This window comes from Plecotus auritus, assembly GCF_963455305.1.
Source record: "Plecotus auritus genome assembly, chromosome: 6".
Taxonomy (NCBI): Eukaryota; Metazoa; Chordata; class Mammalia; order Chiroptera; family Vespertilionidae; genus Plecotus; species Plecotus auritus.
The window spans coordinates 93,581,111-93,601,604 of NC_137773.1; the positions used below are offsets into that span (position 1 = coordinate 93,581,111).

A 20,494-nucleotide genomic window follows, 5' to 3' on the forward strand; every position below is an offset into this window, starting at 1 on the left:
AGGTGTCTGGGATGTGCTCCTGGGGTGGGGGATGTCAGACCACAGGGCAGCTAGTGGGTCAGTAGCCCATTCAAGGGAGCCTCTATCCTAGCTTTGGAGGGACTCCCATGGGGTGCCCATGCAGGGGCCATGTGTGCAGGACAGCCTTGGGCAGTGTTGTGAGTCTACACATGGGGTGGTCTGAAGGGTGTTATAAGTGGAACCTGTTGGTGGCCTGGGTCTGTACCGTGTTACCATCTGAAAAGAACATGCTGCCCCTCCCCCTCACATGATGGATGTTCTGTCACGTGACATTTGGCACGGCCACTCCCAAGTGCACCCTGAGTGTGACCCTGTTGCATTTGTCAATGTGAGCCCTGGGCAGTGGGGGTGTTGCTCTGCAGAATGGAGACCCCCAGTGTGCAGCATCTAGTCCCAGCCACTACAACCCCTCTGCCCCCCAGTGAGTAGCATGCTGCAGGGCTGTTACAAAGGCGTTTAGTTTATTCTCATCAGTGTTACTGATGTTCTCATGTTCACATTTCCCAGTGCGCTCCTCTCCTTACAGTAGTTAATGTGCAATCTCACTTACAGGCTGGGGTGGGGGTGGGGGGGCTCAGCCCAGAGAAGGGCAGGTGTTGGCACTCCACGTGGACACAGCAGCTGGCCTGTCCTACGGGAACAGGGGCGGCCAGAGGCCTCCAGTCTTTTTTGCGTTGGTGAGTCTCCATTCATGCTCCTTCCTGGCTGCCCAGGTGGGGGTGGGAACCATGCAGCTCAGAGCAGGGCTGGGCAGGGAGGGGAGGGGAGGAAAAGCAGCAGGCCACCTGAAAGGGCAGGGTGGATGGGCACAGGGGCGGCTCCTGGGGTAAGGCACAACCCTGTCTTTGGCTCTCCTGGTGAGGAATTCCCCCCCCTGCCCCTCCCCCCCCTCCCCCCCCCCACCAACGCACAGTCCCATGGAGCCAGGGGCACCTCCTGGGGTCCCTGAAACAAGGGGTTCTGCCACCCAACCCAGTGCTGCAGGGTTATGGAGAAAGGACAGGGGTAAGCCCTGCCTGAGTACAAAGCAGGGAGGGGGCTAGGCAGGGATCTGCCCAGAAAAAAGGGTGGGGAGGGAGAGGACACCAGTCCCAGGAGCTGGCCCCCAGCTAAGGCCTGGAAGGGGGGGAGTACCTGGAGACTCCTGCTTCCTTTGGGGGCTGGCTGGAACCCCAGCCCACCCCTCTGTGGCCCCTGGAGCCCACCAAGTGACTGGGATATTGTGCTTTGGGATGACGCTGGGGTAGAGTGTCAAGGCCAGGATGAGGGGCAGGGGAGGTGCGACTAAGGTGCTTGTGCTTTAGCTGGGGGTGTCAACTCCCCCCTCATACACTTGCCTCCACCCCCCACACACATACTCGGGCCAGAAAGGAGTGCCAGGATCACAGCCAGACCGGACACCTCCAACTCCACAAACAGATGCTGGAGGGACCCCCTTCCCACAGGCTGGTGGGGGCTACAGGGTGGGGTTGGGGCCTCCAAATCAGATTCCAAGGATTCATTGGGATAGTCCCACCCATCTCTAGCAAGCTCCTGCCTCTGGAAGCCATGGGCTGTCAGACTAAGAGAGGTGAGGCAAAAGGCGAGGAAAAGGCTAGACAACAAATGTCAAATGACACCCAGCAGCACAGGAGGATGGGGAGCAAAAAAGAAAAAAAAAAAAAAAAGAACCCTCTGGTTCACATGTAAAACTCAAAAAAAAAAAAAAAAAAAATCACTCACACTGGATGATACTAAGAGAGGAATGGTTAGAGAAAATTCAGCAAACAACTGCTAATAAATGCAGTGGGTCCTGCCCTGTCCCCAGGAGCTGGGCTCTGCCAACAGGCCAAGACCAGGATATCCTTCAAATGTAGTCCAGGTGATAGCTGGCCTGGGGTCCCACCTTGGAAACGTGCACCCATACTCTACATGCATGCACACATTCAGCCTACTCCCGCACCCCTCACCCCATCCTACCTTCCACGGCACCCCAGGGACCAAAGGGCACATCAGACACAGTCCCATTGGTTTGAAAAATAAAAGGAATCTTATACTTCAATATTTCATTAGCTAAAAAAATGTTTTAAAAAGTATGTACAGGGGATGGGAGCTGGGAGCCCTGCCGTGGGATGGGGTGGGGAGGGAGGGAAGGGCAGCAGCCTCCAGCATGCTCCCCTGGTTCCACTGCCTCTCTTATCTTCATTTATTTTAAAGCAAAACTTCTCCACATTCACACGCACACGCACCTGTGAGCCTCCAAAACCTCTCCTCAGAAACTCTGGGTCTGTATCCCTCACTCAGGACCTGCCCCACTCAGGTCTGACGGGCCTGATGGGGCAAGAGAGGCTGAGTACAGGGTGGGGGAGAGAGAAGGGCGCTGGGCGCACTACCGCCTGCCACCTTAGGTCGGTTTAGGTCAGTCGTGGAATTTCTCTGAGCCTCAGGTTTCCTCAGCTGTCACAAGAGCAGTCCCCACAGCCTTGCCTACCCCAGCCCCAGCTGCAGGGACAGACGAAGGAAACAGGAAGGCGCTTTTGGAAACGTGGAAGCACTGGGAGGTGGTGGCAGGAGGGGTCCTGAGCACCCCGGGGCCCCTGCAAGTCCCATGGGGCTGCAGCGAAGGGTGGAGCAGAGGACTGCCCCTCCCCTGCCTGGCCTGGTTGAGTGGAATGGGAAAACAATTGCTAGGGGTTAGAAGAGGGGGGAGAGAGTACTCCCTGACTGTGCACGAGTGTGTGCGAGAGAGAGAGAAGGCCACGCAGAGCTCGCACCACTGCCACCCTCTCCCAGCCCACTCGGAATGGGGTCAGGGGTGGGATGGGAGGCCGAAGCATGCAGCACACCCTGCGGGTCCTGGGTAGGGACAGACAGTAGCTCGTGACCAAGATGGTAGGTGGGTGGGTGACGGGAGGGGGAGTGTGACGGCCTCATGGAGGGCTTGGTGGGGGTTACTGGAGGGCCTCGGCTGAGGGGCCAGCCTCGCCATCATGGCTGGCTGTTTCAAAGCTGTGCTCCACGCCCATCATGTCCGGCTCCAGCTTGCCCGTGTCACTGATGAAGGTGGTGTAGGTATCACCCTCAGGCGGCTTCCCCTTGGGAATCCAGCTCTTCCGCACGACACGGCGGGCATTGGTGCACATGTCAGCCGCAATGGCATTCATTTCACTCTCCTTGAAGTTCGGAGCAAAGTTCTGGCAGTAGTCTGTGCGGGGAGAGCGGACAGCTCAGGCCTAGGTGGCCCTGCCTCCCACACCGCCAAAAGGCCCTCGGCCATGCCTGTCCTGACTCCCCCACCCCCACTCCCAGGACACCGTGGAACCCCTCTTGGAGGTGAGAGAACAGAGGTCTTGCAGAGAGCATGCTAGATCACATTAGCTGGCTCGGTGCTTGACTAAGTTCTGCCACATGTAGGACATATATGGTTTGACAGGGTGGCCCAGTGCTCTTGAAAAATGTGGATTATTTGCAGAATTTAGGAATTGGGAGATTCCTTCCCCCTGCAAACTTAGAGTTCTCTCCTGACAATTGGCTGGGGCTTGGCTGCTTCATAACTACCTTGAGTATGAAGATCCTTCCCACCCTCCCATCGGACACAGGCTTCCCTTCAGTGCCCTGTCCCCGCCTGCGCCCCCCAAAGAAATCTCTAAGCAGCATAGCCCTCCTCCCAACAAGCCTAGATTAAACCTCAGATCCTTAACCATACCCACCTATCAAGGCCAACACCAGAGAAAAGGACCATCTGCTCACCCCAGGGCCTACACCAACCCGCCTCCAGAAAGCCAGACACTCACACTTGACAGCATGGAGGACGCGACTGTCCAACGGTTTGCGTCTGGGGTCATTGGTGGAAGAGCGGATGCCAGTGCCACAGCTGTTAGCCAGTGTGTTCCTGGGGGGGAGGTCATGGGGAAGGAGTCAGATCCCCTGTGGTTGTGGGGGTCATGGGACAGCTCCCTACTCCCCGGGCTTTGGCAAGGGCCTCACCGGTCAAAGAAGGAGGCCAGGAGGCGCCGCAGCAGGACCTTGTGCCGTGTGCCTGCACTGACATGGCAGTTCATGAGCTGTGCCCTTGTGATGTACACATTGGTACCTAGAGGGAGGAGATGGAGGGTGGTCAGGCCCTAAACTGCCACATTCCCCATGTGGCCAGGCCCACTTCTCGGATCTCCAGAGACCCTCTCCAACAACTCACCCCAGGGCAGCCTCATCAGCGCCCAGAAAAGGACAGATGGTGGTACCACTGCCCATGGGGCACCTACAATGTGCCAGGCCCACCTAGTACATGTGTAGCTTTTATCAGCACAACCAGCTAGGAGTTAGAACAGGCAGCAGAGGCTTGCACCCAGGCACACTGATTCCGTGCCAAATTCTTAACCATTCAGTAGTTAACCCTCACACCACCCTAAGAAGCCACTCATCCACTGCCTTATGGCCATGATGTCCCCTAATGCTTACATCTGCCTCCAGGGCAAAATCCTAGAGGCCAATATTTGATGTGTATCAACACAGAGGGGTGTCAGCTGCCCTAGGACAAAGCCAGGGGCTATGCTACAGGCCAGTAGCCCAGAGGGCACCGAGGCCAAGGGTGAGGGGAGAGGGGGACTTAGGGAGCAAGTGAGGCCAGCCTACCTGTCACCAGCTCTAGCTTCTCAGAGGGGTCGCCTTCATCATAGAGCTTGGGGTGGCAGCGGTTACCGATCTGGTTGATGAGCTCGGCTGGGAGAGACGCCAAGTCTTGCCGCACCCGGATGCGATTCCGGGATTCAGGGGTCACCTGCTCAGGGAGGGCCTCCACCTTCTCGGCTGTGGGGGGAGAGAGTGGTATGTGTTGGGGATGGGGGTCATGGGTAGGTAGGGGTGGCGAGGGGGGCAGGGGGGAAGGAGTGGGTGCCTCACCACTTTGGCCGACATTCATCATGCTATACATGGTGTACATGTTGCAGATCTGCCGGTATTGCTCGTCTGTGCCCTCCTCGCCCGCATCCTCCTCCTCGTCCTCCTCATTGTGATAGGAGCCTGGGCTGTCGCTAGTATAGGCGCTTGAGGTACCAGGGCTGGTCCGCTCAGACATGTTGGGCCCACTCACCACGCCCCCTGCTGCGGCTGCTGCTGCAGCAGCCAAAGCCTGCTGAGGTGGCCGGTTGGCGGCCAGGTCCAATGTGGAGAACCTGGCCATTTTTCGGCTACCATTGCCACCACTGCTGCCGCCAACCCCGGCCTCTTTCTGGCTGCTGTCCCACAGCCGCTTAGCCACAGGCGTGCACTGCACAGAGTCCGACTCCTGCTGCTCTGTCTTGACACGGGACACCAGGGGCAACGGGGTGCTGCAGGCCGTCCAGCTCGATGTCTGAGCCACAGGGCTCTGGGGCTCGGATGACGGAGCCTCCTCGGCATGTAGGCCCTGGGAGTCGCAGCTGGGAGAGCTCACCTTCAGGAAGAATTCAGTGCCCTTCTCCATGATCTCCTGGATCTGCAGGAAGCCAGCCGTGTACATGAGCAAGAACTGGTCCCCCATATTCATGCTCAGCCGGCCCGTGTAGCAGAAGCTGAGGATTTGTTGGAAGGACTGAGGCTGCACAGCCGCCGGCAGCTCTACCACAGCGCTCCGGCTGCTGTTGAACAGGTCCCGGAAGTAGGAGCTGCTAGCAGCCAGTACGGCCCGGTGGGCCTTGAAGGCATGGCCTTTGACCACCACCGACACATCACAGTACAGGCCCTGAAGCCGCTGCTCATTCAGGCACTCCAGAATGCTGTTGCCGAAGTTCGGGATCTCCATCTGCAGGGTCTGGGCCATGGTGGCAGCTGTGCAGGGGACAGGGGAAGACAGAGAGATGGGTCAGGTGACATGCTCAGGCCTGTTCTCAGCGGCATCCACATGGTAGGTTTGCTGGGGCCTTAGGAATCACAGTTGCCTGGCTGGTGTGGCTCAGAGGTTGTGCGTCAACCTATGAACCAGGAGGTCACATGCCAGGTTCCAAGCTCAATCCCCAGTAGGGGGCATGCAGGAGACAGCCAATCAATGATTTTCCTCTCATCATTGATGTTTCTATCTCTCTCCCTCCCTCGCTGAAATCAATCAACATTAAAAAAAAAAAAAAAAAAAAAAAGGAATCGCAGGAGCCACTCCTTCCATCCCTTTAGGGCAGACTGTCAAATCAGCCAAGTCAGCTACAGGACAGGGTGGCCACATGCTGTTTCTTGCAGACAAGGGGGAAAGGCAAACTTACACACAGGTGCTTAAATATGAAATGAGTTAACACAGTGAGCATAACGCATCACTAGTACCCCATGCATAGGGTAACTCTGAAGGGCACTGACATGGAAACTCCCAGAGGGTCGAGTCACCCCATTTCCCCCCGAGTATTTACAGTGCTGAGCACATGACACTCAACCACCATTTGTTGAATGACTAAATGACAAGAACCCCTGAAATTGCGTAAGAATACCACCAGTCATCAGGGAAATGCAAATCCAAATCACAAGTCACTGTTTCATACCCACTAGGTCAGGTAGAAGAAAAAAGACATGTGCTGTCAAGGATGAGAAATTGGAACCCTCCTATACTGCTGGTGGAGATGCAAAGATGTGCAGCTGCCGTGGAAAACCGTCTGGCAGGTCCTCAAATGGGTTAAGCATGTAGGTGCCATATTGCCCAGGAATTCCATTCCTCACAATTATACCAAGAGAAGTGAAAACATATCCACAGAAAAAACTGCACATGAATATTCACAGCAGCACAACCCACAATTGCCCAAAGGTGCAAAACAATCCAAACGTCCATTAAGTGATGAATGGATAAACAAAATGTGGTACATCCATACAGTGGAATATTATTCAGCCATAAAAAGGAATGAACCAGTACATGTCATAACTTAGACCAGCAGTCGCCAACCAGTAGTCCGTGAGGTCTGAAAGGTTGGCAACCACTGACTTAGACGAAACTGAAAATATTATGCTAAATGCAAGAAGCCAGACAAAAGGACCACATATTATATCCCATTTATATGAAATGTCCACAACAGGTAAATTCATAAAGACAGAAAGCAGTTCTAGCCAGTTTGGCTCAGTGGATAGTCTTGGCCTGTGGACCAAAAGGTCCCAGGTTTGATTCCAATCAAGGGCACATACCTTGGTTGCAGGTTCCTCCCTAGCCTGGGCCCTGGTTGGAGCGCAGAGGCAACCAATTGATGTGTTTCTCTCACATCGATATTTCCGTCTTTCCCTCTCTCTTCACTCTGGAAAAAGATCCTCAAGTGAGGATTAACAACAAAAAAAGACTGAAAGCAGATTAGTGATTGTCAGGGGCCGATGGGAGGTTTGGGGAATGAGCAAAGAATACAGGGTGCCATATTGTGATATATAAGAAATACATATTTGGTCATTCAGATGACCAAAATATGTTATCTCGTACACTGGATCTTCATCCATAATTCCTGACTCACAGCTCTAGCAACACTTGGAATTTCCTAAGTGCTGAGTGGCCTTCTGTTATATTAAGGAGGTGACTTTTGGAAGCACCTTCGAATGGAAGCTGGTTGCTAAAGGACTCACACATGTGATTAGAGGGGTGGAACTTACAGTCCCCCCGCCCCTGGGAGGGGAGAGAGATGAAACCAATCACCAGCAGCCAGTGATGCAATTGGTCAGTCTATTTATGGAGATCTGGAGAGTCGCTTGTTGGGAGAGGGCATGGAAGCATGGGATCCCTTCCCACTTACCTAGCCCTATGCAGCTCTTCCATCTGGCTGTTCCTGAGTTATATCCTTTTTACCATAAACCAGTGATCTAGTTAAGTGACATGTTTCTCTGAGTTCTGTGAGCAGCTCTAAGAAATTAATTGAGCAAAAAGTTTCTGTGGCCGGTCAGCAGAAGCATGGTAACCCTGGCTTGGGACTGCTGTCAGAAGTGTGTTGGCGGGGCAGTCTTGTAGAACTGAGCCTGTGGACTCTGAAGCAATCTCCAGGTAATGTCAGAATAGAACTGAATTCTCCGACACTTTTTTGGTGTCTGAGAATTGTTTGTTGGTGTGGAAAAGCCCAACCTCTATACCCCAAGTGGAATTATTTGAGTCCAAGAATCCAATTTACAGGGTTTCTTCTTGAACTAATGGAAAATGTTCTAAAATTATGATGGATGCATAACTCTGTGACTATGCTAAAAAGCATGGAATTGTACACTTTAAATGGGCAAACTACATGGTATATGCACCTCTATAAAACTGAAACCATATTCTGGGCAGACTGGGGATGAGACTTGCCAGGTACATTCTACGGGTCTTTTGAATTTTTAACCTGGTGAATGTATTGCCTATTTGCAAAATTAATATTTTTAAATAAAATGTGTAAAATCAGCCTTAGCTGGTTTGGCTCAGTGGATAGAGTGTCTGCCTTTGGACTGAAGGGTCCCAGGTTCGATTCCGGTCAAGGGCACATGCCCAGGTTGTGGGCTCCATCCCAAATAGGGGGCGTGCAGGAGGCAGCCAGTCAATGATTCTCTCATCATTGATGTTTCTCTCTCCCTCCTCTCTGAAATCAATAAAAAAAATATTTAAAAAAATGTGTAAAATCATACCACACATTTAATTTATGCAAATTAACCCTAAAGTGTTGGGGTAGGAAAGAAAAGCAAATTTAAGGATCTGCCTATGATCTTGCTCATGGAGTTCAACCCCTATCCTGATCGGTGGGGAGACCACTGGGGTTGGGGGCCAGGGACCTCTAAAAAGTATGCACTTCTGAGCCAGAGCCTATTCTGTCAGTGCATATTCCAACCCAGGAGAACTGGTCACATGGGAAGGGCATGTCCGATACTCTAGGACAGGTGTGGAGAAATTTTTTCCTGCCCAGGGCCACTTGGATATGTATGGAACATCATTCGCAGGCCATACAAAATTGTCAACTTAAAAATTAGCCCACTATATTTGGTCAAACATTTAATTAACTCAACCCTAATGCCTTGGCAGGGCCAGACCAAATGATTTAGTGGGTCTTACCTGGCCTGGTTGGATGTTCCCCACCCCTGCTCTAGGGGCAATCATAAAAGCCACTGAAGGATGACGTTGCTTTAAAAGTGCCTCCAGGAGTAAGAGTATCCCTTCTATAGTGGTCCTGAATAAGCAGGTAGAGAAAAGAAGCGAGGCCCTGAGCAGAGAGGCTGGTGAGAAGGATGAAGAGAAATGACAGAAAAGGAGTGTGCAAAGGCCCCGGGGCAGGAGCTAACGAGAGCCCCCAGCTAGTGTTCCCTCATTCCCCAGTTAGCTTTCACAGCTAACATTCATTAGCAAGTCCATTCTGACCTGCCTCTATGGGCTGAGCACTGGGACACTGTGGCTCTATCTTTTAACACTGAGTTCATTCTGAAAAGGCTGCCTAGAGAATAAAAGCAGCCACAAACCCATGGGCTCAGAGGTGCACTTTGGGGCCAGGTTGAGTACTGGTTCCAGAACTGACTCACTCCTGGGATCAGGAGCTCCCAACCTCTACTTCTCCATTTGTAAATAGATGCTGATTTGGCCAACGTGGTTCTATAAACTCAATCTGAACTCACTGAGTTGCTTCATCTGGCAGAACTGGAGGGAGATACAGGTGACCGGCATGAGCTCCCCGAATCCTGTTAGTAAACCTCTGGAGAGGATTTTATACTCCCAATACTCAGCTTGGAAAACTGAGGTCATGTGGCAGTTCAGGACTGTTTTGTAGTCATTGGTGAGTAAGTGGTAGGGACAAGATTCAAACCAGGTCTGCCTGGGCACTGCAACCTGTGATTTCCCTAGGCCAGTGGTTGGCAAACTGCGGCTTGTGAGCCACGGTTTGCTGCTCTGCTGACTAATGAATTTGCCGACCACTGCGTAAGGCATTACCCTTACCCTTACCCAGAAGTTTTGACTTCAGGTTAAAGACATTAGTACATTATTAAAATGTTTTTTAAGTGTTTTTCCCTAAGGCAGTGCCCTCCCTCTCATTGTCATAAAAAATCACTTAGGGCAATCAGAGGAGGGAGGCAGAGACAGGAAATACCATGAGAAAGAAATGCACCTTCCTGAGCTCAAACAGTGCTCGATGGGCCAGTAGCTGGCCCTGTGTGAGGAGGTAGGGAAAACTGAGGCGCCAATGAAGGTAAAGGAGAGCCCCATTCAGATGAGCCCTGACCCACCTTCTCAGGATGCCAAACGGAAACTGCTCTGAGTACTGGGGCTCAAGTGACCAAGGCCAAGGTGTCCAAGGGAGAGAGTGGCACCCGGCCCCTGGAAAGGTGCTTCAGACCCCCCAGCTTGGAAGGCTCACACCCCAAGAGGGAGGACCAAGGCAGGACAGACAAGCCATGAAGTCAGAGGCCCCAGACTTGGGTTCTGATGCCAACCACACTACTCTCTAGCTGTGTGGCCTCAGGCCAGTTCCTCACCTCTCTGTGCCTCAGTTTGTTCACCTGTAAAATGGGGATGCATGCATCTAACCCACCCTGGTGGGCTGCAAGGAGGGTTCTCACAGAGTTCACTTTCTAGTGGGGAGATATAGGGAGAGATTTAATTATAGTTGGGGTGAATATTACCTAGTAGTCACCCTCAGTGGCCAGGCAAAGGGGTAGGGGAATGACGCATATAGAGCCACAACAGTCTTGGGCAGGAAGGAGGCCAGTGTGGCGGGAGGGCGGCAAAGGGGGACAGGAGGAGCCTTGGCCTAGTGAGGACGAATGTCTTTTGAGAGTGAGTAGTGGGAAGCTCGGAGCAAGGGAGACTAAGGGCCAGACCAACTCTGGAGAATTCCCAGCAGCAATATGGAGACCAGAACACAGGACAAAATACAGAGGTGGTGGTGGCAGTGAAGGAGAGAGGATGGTCAGACTCAGGAGTGAACAGCTGTGGGGAGGGAAGGAGGGGAGGTAAAGATGGGGCCTGCCTTCTCTTTGTGAACCCCCAGTCCCCATGCCAACCTTGGGGTGGGGGTGGGGGTGGGGGTGGGGTCACAGGAGTCCTCTCATTCCACACTGCAGCAGTCATTGGCTCTGGACAGAGAGCCACCCACGATGTCATCCAATGCCCTGGAATCAGGGGACAGAGTTTTAAGAGCTGTATGTATAGTTCCTTATCCAAGGAGACTGCCCCATGAGGGCAGGCATTCTGGCCAGATTAGTTCATGATCAGCAAATCAGAACAGAGGAAGAGGCTCAATAAATATTTATAAATGTGTTAAATATGGAGAGGGAGATAGACACAGAGCACCGAGGCAGGAATAGATGAGTCCAGTTTGCGACAGGGCTGCTGATGGGGATTATAGGCAGGGGAAGGGAGGGCTGAAGGGATGCGGCTGTGGATGCTTCTGGGGCTGCACGGGCCATTTTGAGGGATCCCCCTAACTGTACCTAGTGGGCCAGGCACCACTGCAAGCAGTCTCAAAGGGCTCCCCTCTGAGGTGAGTGCTAGGACTGCCCCCTTTATGGGTGGAGACCATATCTCAGCCTGGCACCAGCCCAAGCAGCCAGACTTTAGGCCCAGACTCCTCCCTGGGAATTGGTGCAGCTCAGCAACAGGAGTGCAGACAGAACAGAAATGCAGGGAGGAATCTCCCAATATTCTGGCTGAACCCCAACATCAGAGTGCAGCACCCACAGCTTCGAAGCTTTAGATTAGCCATTGGGGGAGAGGGCACAACATGGCAATTAGTGCAAATGGATCAACGAATCAGTGCATAGGTCTTGGCAGGTCTGTGGGCTGCAGAGACCTGGTGTGACCTTGCTGCCCTTGCAAGGAACAGGTGGGGGAAGGCCTTAAAGGGCTTTGAGATCAGTGAGGGGCCAGAGGGGACCCCAGAGACCTACCCCAGGGCTCCCTTCCCAATTCAGTCTGCTGGGCTCAAAAGAAACCACCACCTACGTGTGTTCCTGCACGAAGTCCCTCACTCACACTGGCTCTGTGAGGGAAGGGCCATAGAGCCATGATGCGCTCCCAGAAGAAACAGGTCTAAAGCAGCTGGTGCCTGGCCCAGGTCACCTGCTGGCTGGAAAGTGGTGGGATGGAGCCAGGGATCATGGTCTCCAAACCACCCAATAATTTTGTCCCCACCAAGCTGAGCCCCTCACCCCAACCTATCTTAGGCCTCAGGCCCACTGCATTGTTCCCTCCACTGGTCAAGCTGTGCATCCTGCCTGGAGTGCCCTTCTCCTGCTACTGCCCACATTTCCGCCTCCACCTCAGCTATACCCGCCCGCCCCCCACTCTGGGGGGCGGGGGGGAAGGGTGGTTCTAGAGAGGAAAACCCTCCTCTTTATACTTCCCACCCCAAGCTCCTATGCTCACCTCTGAGAACAAAATCCCACTCAACTATAAACTCCCCAAGGGCAGAAAACTATATTCGAATCCTCTCTCCTCACAACTTGGCATGTGTTAAATAGTGGAGAGGGAGATGGGACACACAGAACCAAGGATATTATTTTCCCCAAGCAAGCACACAGAGGAAAGGCCATGTGAGCAGACCAGAACCTGACCGTGCAGCCATCTTGGACTTCCAGCCCCCAGAACTGTGAGAAAGTGTGTGTTGTTTAAATCTCCTCAATCTACGGTATTTTGTTATGGCTGCCTGAGCTGAGACAGACTCGAAACACCATCTACTCACCCACAACGCGGCCAATGCAACCCCTGGCTTGGACCTCCCATGGGTGCTGGATTTGCTCATGGCTCAGAAGCCAATTCAATGTGCCTATAACTGAGCTCCTGTCCCCTCGAGCCTGCTCTGATTGTAGCTCACCAGAAAGTCCTCCACTCAGGTCAACATCCTAGACCCCAGGGAGGGGAGGGGCAACTCTCAGCCCCAAACAAAGAGCCGAGAATCCTCCCAGCATGGCTAGTCCTGGTCCCAGACTTGAGCAGGTCTCCCAGAGAGATGTGAGGCCATAGCAGGTCTCACTGGGATGTGAGGCTATGACCTCCCACGAGTTACTCAACAAATATTTGCCTAGCACCTGCCCCGGTCGGGAAGTGTCCAGGAGCCTGGCATGGCGGGGGACATGGTCATTCATGCAGAATCACACAGTCAATGTGCTTGCATGCAGGGGACTCTTATCTTGCCCAGAAGAGCTGAGATCTGGGGGCAGGGAGTGGCAATCTAATGAGGCAGTGGTGGGCTGGGGTCTTACCCTCAAGGTACAGGAAAGGCATGCAGAGCCTTGAGGGAGAAGCAGATGTGGTTCTTCCAGAAAGTGAAGGAAGGTGAAGGTTGGCACTAGGCTCAGTCCTCTGCTATGGGCAGAACTGGTGTCCCCCCACCCTAACCCCCAATGTGCCTATACTTGGAGTCAGGATCTGTAGGAGAAAATTAAACAAGGTCACAGAAGTGGGGTCCTAACTCAATAGGACTGGTGTCCGTATAAGAAAAGAGATATTTTTCTCTCCAAGCACACACACAGAGGAAAGGCCATGGTGAGCACACCAGAACCCAACCAAACCCGACCTTGTGGCCATCTTGGACTTCCAGTCCCCAGAACTGTGAGAAAATAAGTGTCTGTTTAAGCCTCCCCATGTATGGTTACTTTGTTATGGCTGCCTGAAACAGGCTTCAAACACAGCTCTACTCACCCACAACTCTGCCATGGAGCCCCTGGCCTGGACCTTCCGTGGGTGCAGGATTTGCACATACCTCAGATGCCAACTCAATGTGCCTTCAACTGAGCTCCCATCCCCCCAAGCCTGCTCTGGCCGTAGCTCTCACCGGAAAAGTTCCCCACTCAGGCCAAGACCCTTAGATTCACCTTGGACTCCTGCAAAACCAGTTTTCACCATCTGGGTCCAGAGTAACACCACTAGGGCCCCTACAATGCATATTGGGGCCCTACCTGCTTTTGAGCCTTCTAGAATGGCCACAGCTCTTCATACCCTCCCAGTCACCAATCTCAAATTTCCAAAGACAGACACTGTTCCAAACCCAATTCCTTCAGTCGCTTTTCCTGTTTGGTTTTTCTTCCTTGACACTTCCCACCATCTAGCAAATGTGTTCTTGCTTTTGTGTCAGCTCCACTGGGGCAGGGCGTTGGCCTGTTTCCGGTTGCTTTGTCCTCTGCCCCTAGAACCTGCTGGGCACACAGTGGGTGTTCAATAGTTGTTTGAGGAACAAATGGGATAAATTATTCGCATTAATTCCAACCTGGTTCCCCTTTCCCGGTTCACAATAATGGGACTAAAACAGGAGTGGGACTCGAAAGGGGTCTCTGAGGCTGGGCTCAATGTAACTGAATGTGAACAACAGCTCACACTGCTGCCGGATGAAAACCATGATTCGGGTCAGCCTGGGGTGCACTAGGCTTCAAATGGAACCACCTGTGTGGCTGGTGATTCTCGGGAGTGTGAACTGCCATCTCTTTGGGAAGGGAGCTCTGAGTTCTCCAGCCAGCAGAGGCTGGGGGGACTGATCTGTGCTTTACCAGGGAAGCTCTAGTCGCCCACTGACATGTGGGCGACTCAATTAAGGGAAACCAACTCCAAGTGTAAGAAAGAACTTAAGGCTCCTGGAAAGCCCCATAATCCTTTACCCAGCTCAGCAGGAGGTGGCCAGACCCAGCCATAGCCAAGGGTGAACCCAGAGCCATTGGGACCAAATTATCTCAGGCAAATGTGTTAGGGAAGCACAACATGCTATCTAACTGCACAGATCCTACCGTGTGGCATCTGTATTTTTTAATGTGCATACAGTGCACATTTAACTCACTTCTTTTTCGCTGAAAAAACAGCCACTAAATCCATGGTGGGGGATAGGATTTGCAATAGTAGCTGGCATTCACATTTGTCCCTACTGTGTACCAGTACCCAGAGAGGGTCCAGAGCGGGTGCTTCAATTATTCCTCTCGCTAGTTCTGGGGGAGGAAACAGATCTTTCTGTCATTTAAAGATTAGATCAGGAGCCAGAATCACACCGAGGCAGTCTGACTCCTGTCCGAGAATCAGGAGGCTTCTTGACTCTGGCTGGCTAGGCTCATCCTCTGCATGGTCCTGTTGTTCCCCACAGCAGGCAGCTGTGACTAGACTGATTTCAGGGATAGGAAAACTGGGGCTCAGAGAAGCCAGAGTGGGGGAAGGGAAGCAAGGGCAAGCCAAGGCCAGAGCCAGGCTCTTTACCCTTGCTGGGCATGTCCTCTGCAGAAATGGGATCTGTTGCCCATCTGGGGATTCCCCATTCAGGGTCCAGGTGCCCTCTGAGGGCCAGGTGGGGTGCTGTTCTTTCTGTTTCCCCAGCTCTTCTCCACTCTTCCTTCACTGCCACCTCCGGGGATCAGCAGTCTAGCCTGCAGCCTCTCCAACTTCCCACTTTCTTCTGGCAGCCCTGGGCAATCTAGCCTCCGCCTGCAGCAGCTCCAGAACCCAGCAGCAGCCCAGCCCCCTTCCACTCTGACCACAAGCCCTCCTTTCTGAGCTACAGCCTACTCCCAGTGTATAGTCACACCCAAAGGACAGAAGAGCAGAGGCCAGGCAAAAGCCCTGAGGTGTTATTGCTCCAACACAAAGGAGGCTGGTGGGGCTGAGGGCGGGTGGTTACTGGGATGGGGCTTATTGAAATGCACTTGGACACCACACAGGGCTTGGCAGGGCCTAAGAATGGAGTCTTATTATTATTTTACTAGGCTCAAATATCCCTTACAAAGCTTCCTGCTTAGCATTACACTTCCCTTTCTCTTCACTTCCAGGAACATTTATCTATCTTAGTGCTTGCCCCAACATCAGTCTTCCCAACTATAAAAGGGGCCAATAGCAGCAGCAGCAACCTTACAAGGCTGTTTCAAGGATTAAACCAACAAAATAACCCACCATGCAGTCAGTGTCCAGTAATGCCAGCTGTTATTATTAGCTGTGTCCCCTTCTGTCCATCCACCTAGCCCTTGCCAGACTATAAACTCCCTGACAGCAACAGAGACATCTTATGCCTTTCACCATCTCCCAAACCTTATGTGATTTCATGCCTTCACAGCATCACTTGATCACACCCAGACAGTAACTTCTCATGTAACCCTCACCAGGTGGCCACAGCACTGCTGCTCTTGAGGAGAACAGTTCCATGGTGGGGCTGCCCTGTGCATTATAAGATGTCGAGCAGCATCCTCTGCAACCACTAGAGGCTAGTAGCACTGCCAGACCAGCTGTGACAACAAAAAATGTCATCAGATATTTCCCAAGTATCCCCTGAGGGGGCAGAATTGCCCCTGGTGGAGAACCACTGAGATATAGGTATGCCCGCTTGTCCCCACTTTATCAGATGAGGAAACAAAGGGCGTTGAGGTCAAGACTTTTGCCCAAGGGTTTCAAGGCCAAGACAGGTGGTGCAGGGTAGTGCTAACTCTCTCCACTACAGTATGTTAGTTCTTCCTAATCCACCCTGTGCATAAGTCATGACAGTCATGGTCCTCATAGAAGACCTGTGGGTCTCTGAGGACGCTGAGACCTTCCCCGAGGAGGCAGCAGGGGAGAAGAGACAATGACCACAACAAAGCACTGGACACAAGACAACCACCTGCTCAGTTCCACTTCATGGCCTCTGTGGTTCAAAGGGCTGGGAGGGGGGGCGCGGGAGGGGGGTGGCAGAGGATGCCATTCTCAGGCAACGGGACCCAGGATCAGAGGCAGGAAGTGGGTCTGCTTGCTCATGGCAGGCATGAGCAAATTCAAAATGTGCAAAAGTGCTTAGAGCAGCTGGGCACCCACGAAAGTGGTCAGGGGTAAAGAGGATGAGAGAGGACCCCACAGAGGCTCCTGGAAAGCCCCACAGTCCTTTACCCATCTCACCTCCATGCCTTCAAGACCGGACAGCTTACCACTATCTCAAATGTAGTAATCCCCACTTCAGCTGGCATGCCACCTTCTCCATCATGAGCTTTGGCAATGACACCAATGCATTTCCAGTCAGACCTCACCACACCAAACCCCAATCCTCCATGTTGACCCCAACAATGAGTCCAGCAAAGCCAATCAAAGCTCTCATCTTCTCACAGCCTTGCTCAAGAACCTACTGGGGTTACCCAATGCCTGGCCAAGGCCCTGGATGCAGGCCAAGGGGGTCTGGACTTGCAGATGGTGTGACGGGGAGACCCAGAAGACCCTGAGGCTGGGTGCTTCCTTTCTGTAAATGGGACTAAGGGTCTATCTGTACATTAGGGTCACCCCTTGCTCCTTCCTTCATGAAGATATTCAGAGCACTTGGCAGGAGCCTAGCACATGCTTAATAAAGACTCTCAATGGGCTGTCTGTCTGCCTAGAACATTTGTCCCTCCTTGCCCCAGCCCCCCCCCCCCACGCTGATGATTCTTATTATTCAAGGCTCAGATCTCCCGAAAGTCTTCCCTGACCATCCTCCTATCTAAAGCTCTTCATCCCTACTCTCCCAGCACTCACTCATTTCCTCTTGTCTCACTACGTTCATGAATGTAGGAATAGCAGGAATGCTCTTGATTATTTGTTTGTTGGGTCACCTTCACTAGAATGAAAGTTGCTGAGAGGCTCTAGGATCTGTTACTCAGGGCTGCTCCCCTAGTCCCTAGCAGGGGGTTGGCATCCTAGTGAAATAAAACTGCCCCATGGCCGCCTTTCACCACCCCCACCCCTGATTATGGCCTCCTCTGGTGCCCTAGGTCTGTGCTCCCTAAGTCCTCACAGAAAAGCAGTTAGTTACTAAACGTGATTTCTACAGCTCCAGGTGCAGGCTCAAACCCACCACCCTCTTCTCTGCCACCCACACACCAAGGCCAACTGAGACCAATCTCTGCCCCTGTTCCAGCTGTGTGAGTCAAGGTAACCACCGGTCCTCAGTACCCAGCCCAACCAGGCAGGGGAAAGGCCTCTTTACGTGGGGCTGCTGGCCCAGTTCCCACCCCTCCTAGAACCAGGAGGCTAGCCACAAGATGGGAGGAGGCCAGGGCCCAAATAGAAGGCAGTTCTAGGAATTATGGGGATACTGGGGGAAGGGAAGGAATGAGGGTGACAACCCATCATTAAACCCAGATCTGGCTGATACCAATCGACCCAGCAGTCTGTAGCTTCTTCTTCAGGTGCTAGCTCCCAAGTCAATGTTCTCAGGACACACCGGTAACAGCTTTGCAATTAGCACCAAGAAAAGAAACAAAAGCTGGGGTGGTCTGACCCGGGACCAAAGTGGGAAAAAGACAAACCAGGAAAGCAAAGCAAAATTCAGCTCTACAGCACAGCCCCATCCTCATAACCGCCTCCCCCTGGCAGTCCACAACTCCATCACCTCTAACTTCTTGGCTCCCACATGGGGCATGGGGGATGAGAAAGACTTGGTGTCTGAGAAAGCTTTCACTTTCCCAACCTCCTGGGACACCATGAAAACTGTACAAAAGGGTATTGACCCATCCCTTGCGATGGCAAGAGGAAAGAGAATTTTTGAGGAGAAATCTGGAAGATTGGGGAGCTCCTCCAGTCATGACCCTCAAAGGCCAGCTTAGGGGATTATGGGTTTGGGCTCTAGTCATGTGACCTGGGATAAGCCACCCCAAGGCCTAAGCTGACCTGGTGGTGGTGAGCAATTAATGAGCTCATCCTACCAGCACGGGCCTGGTCAGGACATCACCCTAGCAGAGCCCCTGGGTCAGTAACCCCAAGGGCCTGGGCTAGGGTGCCTGATTTGATTCCCTTCTTGGTGACGTGACCTGCCCATTACCCCATCATAAACCTCTAAGACACAATGAACAAAACTTTATATACTCACCTCCCAGTTCACCTTCAGGGAGCTAGTGCCTGGGAAGCCACCGTATAAGATGGTGGTTGAGGGCCCATCCTCTAGGTTTGAGCCTCAAGGCTCCAGTCACAATTAGGTGGGGAAAGATTTTAGGAACCTCAGATACTCAGGTAAGGGCAGCTAGGCTGTCTCTCTGCAGGTATATGGGGTGGGGGTGTGCAAGGGCCACCCCATAGTAAACAAGATGCCCGAGCTAGGTGTTCCCAAGCTGCCCACACAAACACCCACCTGGCGGGCTAGCACCTTGGAACAGCCGGCAGAGGCTTGCCCAAAGGGTAGGTCGGGGACCCAGAGCCTAATGGGAATGAGGTGTGGGAAAAAAGGGCACCCCCCACCCCCGCCTTTGGCCCAGAGCTAACTTCTGGCCGGGAAAGGGGGTACATCTCGCACGTGCCTTTCGATCATCACTAGTTTCTCGGACCTGCCTCCACATCCCCATTAGTCTACCCCAAAAGCTCCGCCTCCTCCCCCCACTCCCCAAACTCCTACAATAGTTCCACAACTTACCTGATCTCCCTGGGATCTGGCCTTTCCCCTTCAACATCTTTCCAACCCTCACCTCAGGTGACTCCCGCAAGCACCTCCGGGATCTCCTATCCACCCGCTCCCCCCAACCCCCATTCCGAACTAACTCCGCCCACGCCCACCATGCCCCACTTCCTGGGCTTCTCCTCAGCCGCCCCCAAGCCTGTAACCTGACCCACCCACCCCCTCCAGCGACTGTACCTGCAAGCCCGGCCACGCCCCGACCCCCTCCGGGCCATTTCCCTCCGGCAGCGCCGCCCGCCCCTCCTCCCCGCACTCGGCCGGCCCCCAAGCCCGACTCCTTCTTCCCCTCCCCCTCCGGGCTCCCGGGAGCCTCCTCACTTTATCCCTTGGGCCCTCCAACTTCCCTGCCTCCTCCCCCCGCACCTGCCCGGCCCGGCTTTGCTCCCCATCCCCCGCCGGGAATGAGGGGAGGAGGTCTGGGCCCAATTCCGCCGTCCCCCAAGCCCCGCGGCCCGGCCTGGGGCTGGACACTCAAGGCCGCTGGCGAGGGCCAGGTCACCCAACCATAAGTGCGGGCTGCGGGCCTGGTTCCTCCTCTCTCAGAGGAGGCCGCCCCAAGCCCTCCCCCTTCACCCCTTAGCCGGACCTCGGATGCCCTCAGGCCGCCCCGGCGAGAGGAGGCCGGAACCGGGCCTGGAGCGGGTCCCCTCACCTGCGCCGTGGCCGCGCTCCGGGGGCTCCTGGCAGGCTCCGCAGCGGCAGCTGGGGCCGGACCTGGGCCCGGGGCGCACCCCCCTGCGCCGGGGCCTCGGCCTCCGCCTCCGCGGCCTCCGCGGCCTCCGCCTCAGCAGCAGCGGCAGCCGCGGCGGCCATTCATTGTGGGCCAGGCCGCCCCAGCCGAGCGCCGAACCAGCGCAAGCCGCGCCGCCGCCGCAGCCGGGCTAGGGAGGAGCCGCCGCGGCCCCGCCCCCGTCGCAGCCCCGCCCCCTAGGCGAGGTCAGCCGAGCACCGAAGGCGCCCCTTCCCGTCTCCGCCTCCTGCTTCAGCCCCTCAGAGTCGCCTCCAGTACCTCGGCTTTGCTTGAGAGTTCGAATCCCGACCCTGCCACCTTCTAGTCCCGCGACCTGAGGCAAGTCGCTCTGCCTTTTAGATCTTTAGTTTCCTGTAAAAGGCAAATAATAATAATGTCTGCTGTTTGTGTCAGGCACTGTTTTAGGGTCTTTATGTGAATGATCTCATTCCAATTTTGGTATATACTAGTATGCTGCTGAAGA

At 53.8% G+C, this 20,494-nt stretch overlaps 1 protein-coding gene across 1 annotated transcript; it reads right to left on the bottom strand.

The window, feature by feature from the left end:
- Nucleotides 1-462: 462 nt before the first annotated feature.
- NACC1 (nucleus accumbens associated 1) lies at nt 463-20,145 on the bottom strand. The gene is made up of 6 exons (XM_080676998.1): nt 19,933-20,145; nt 4,900-5,805; nt 4,633-4,806; nt 3,988-4,093; nt 3,795-3,892; nt 463-3,205 (listed from the first exon to the last, which is right to left on the bottom strand). The coding sequence occupies exons 2-6, from the start codon at nt 5,795-5,797 to the stop codon at nt 2,952-2,954; spliced, it is 1,530 nt and encodes a 509-aa protein (XP_080533124.1). The 5' UTR covers nt 5,798-5,805; nt 19,933-20,145; the 3' UTR covers nt 463-2,951.
- Nucleotides 20,146-20,494: the final 349 nt, after the last annotated feature.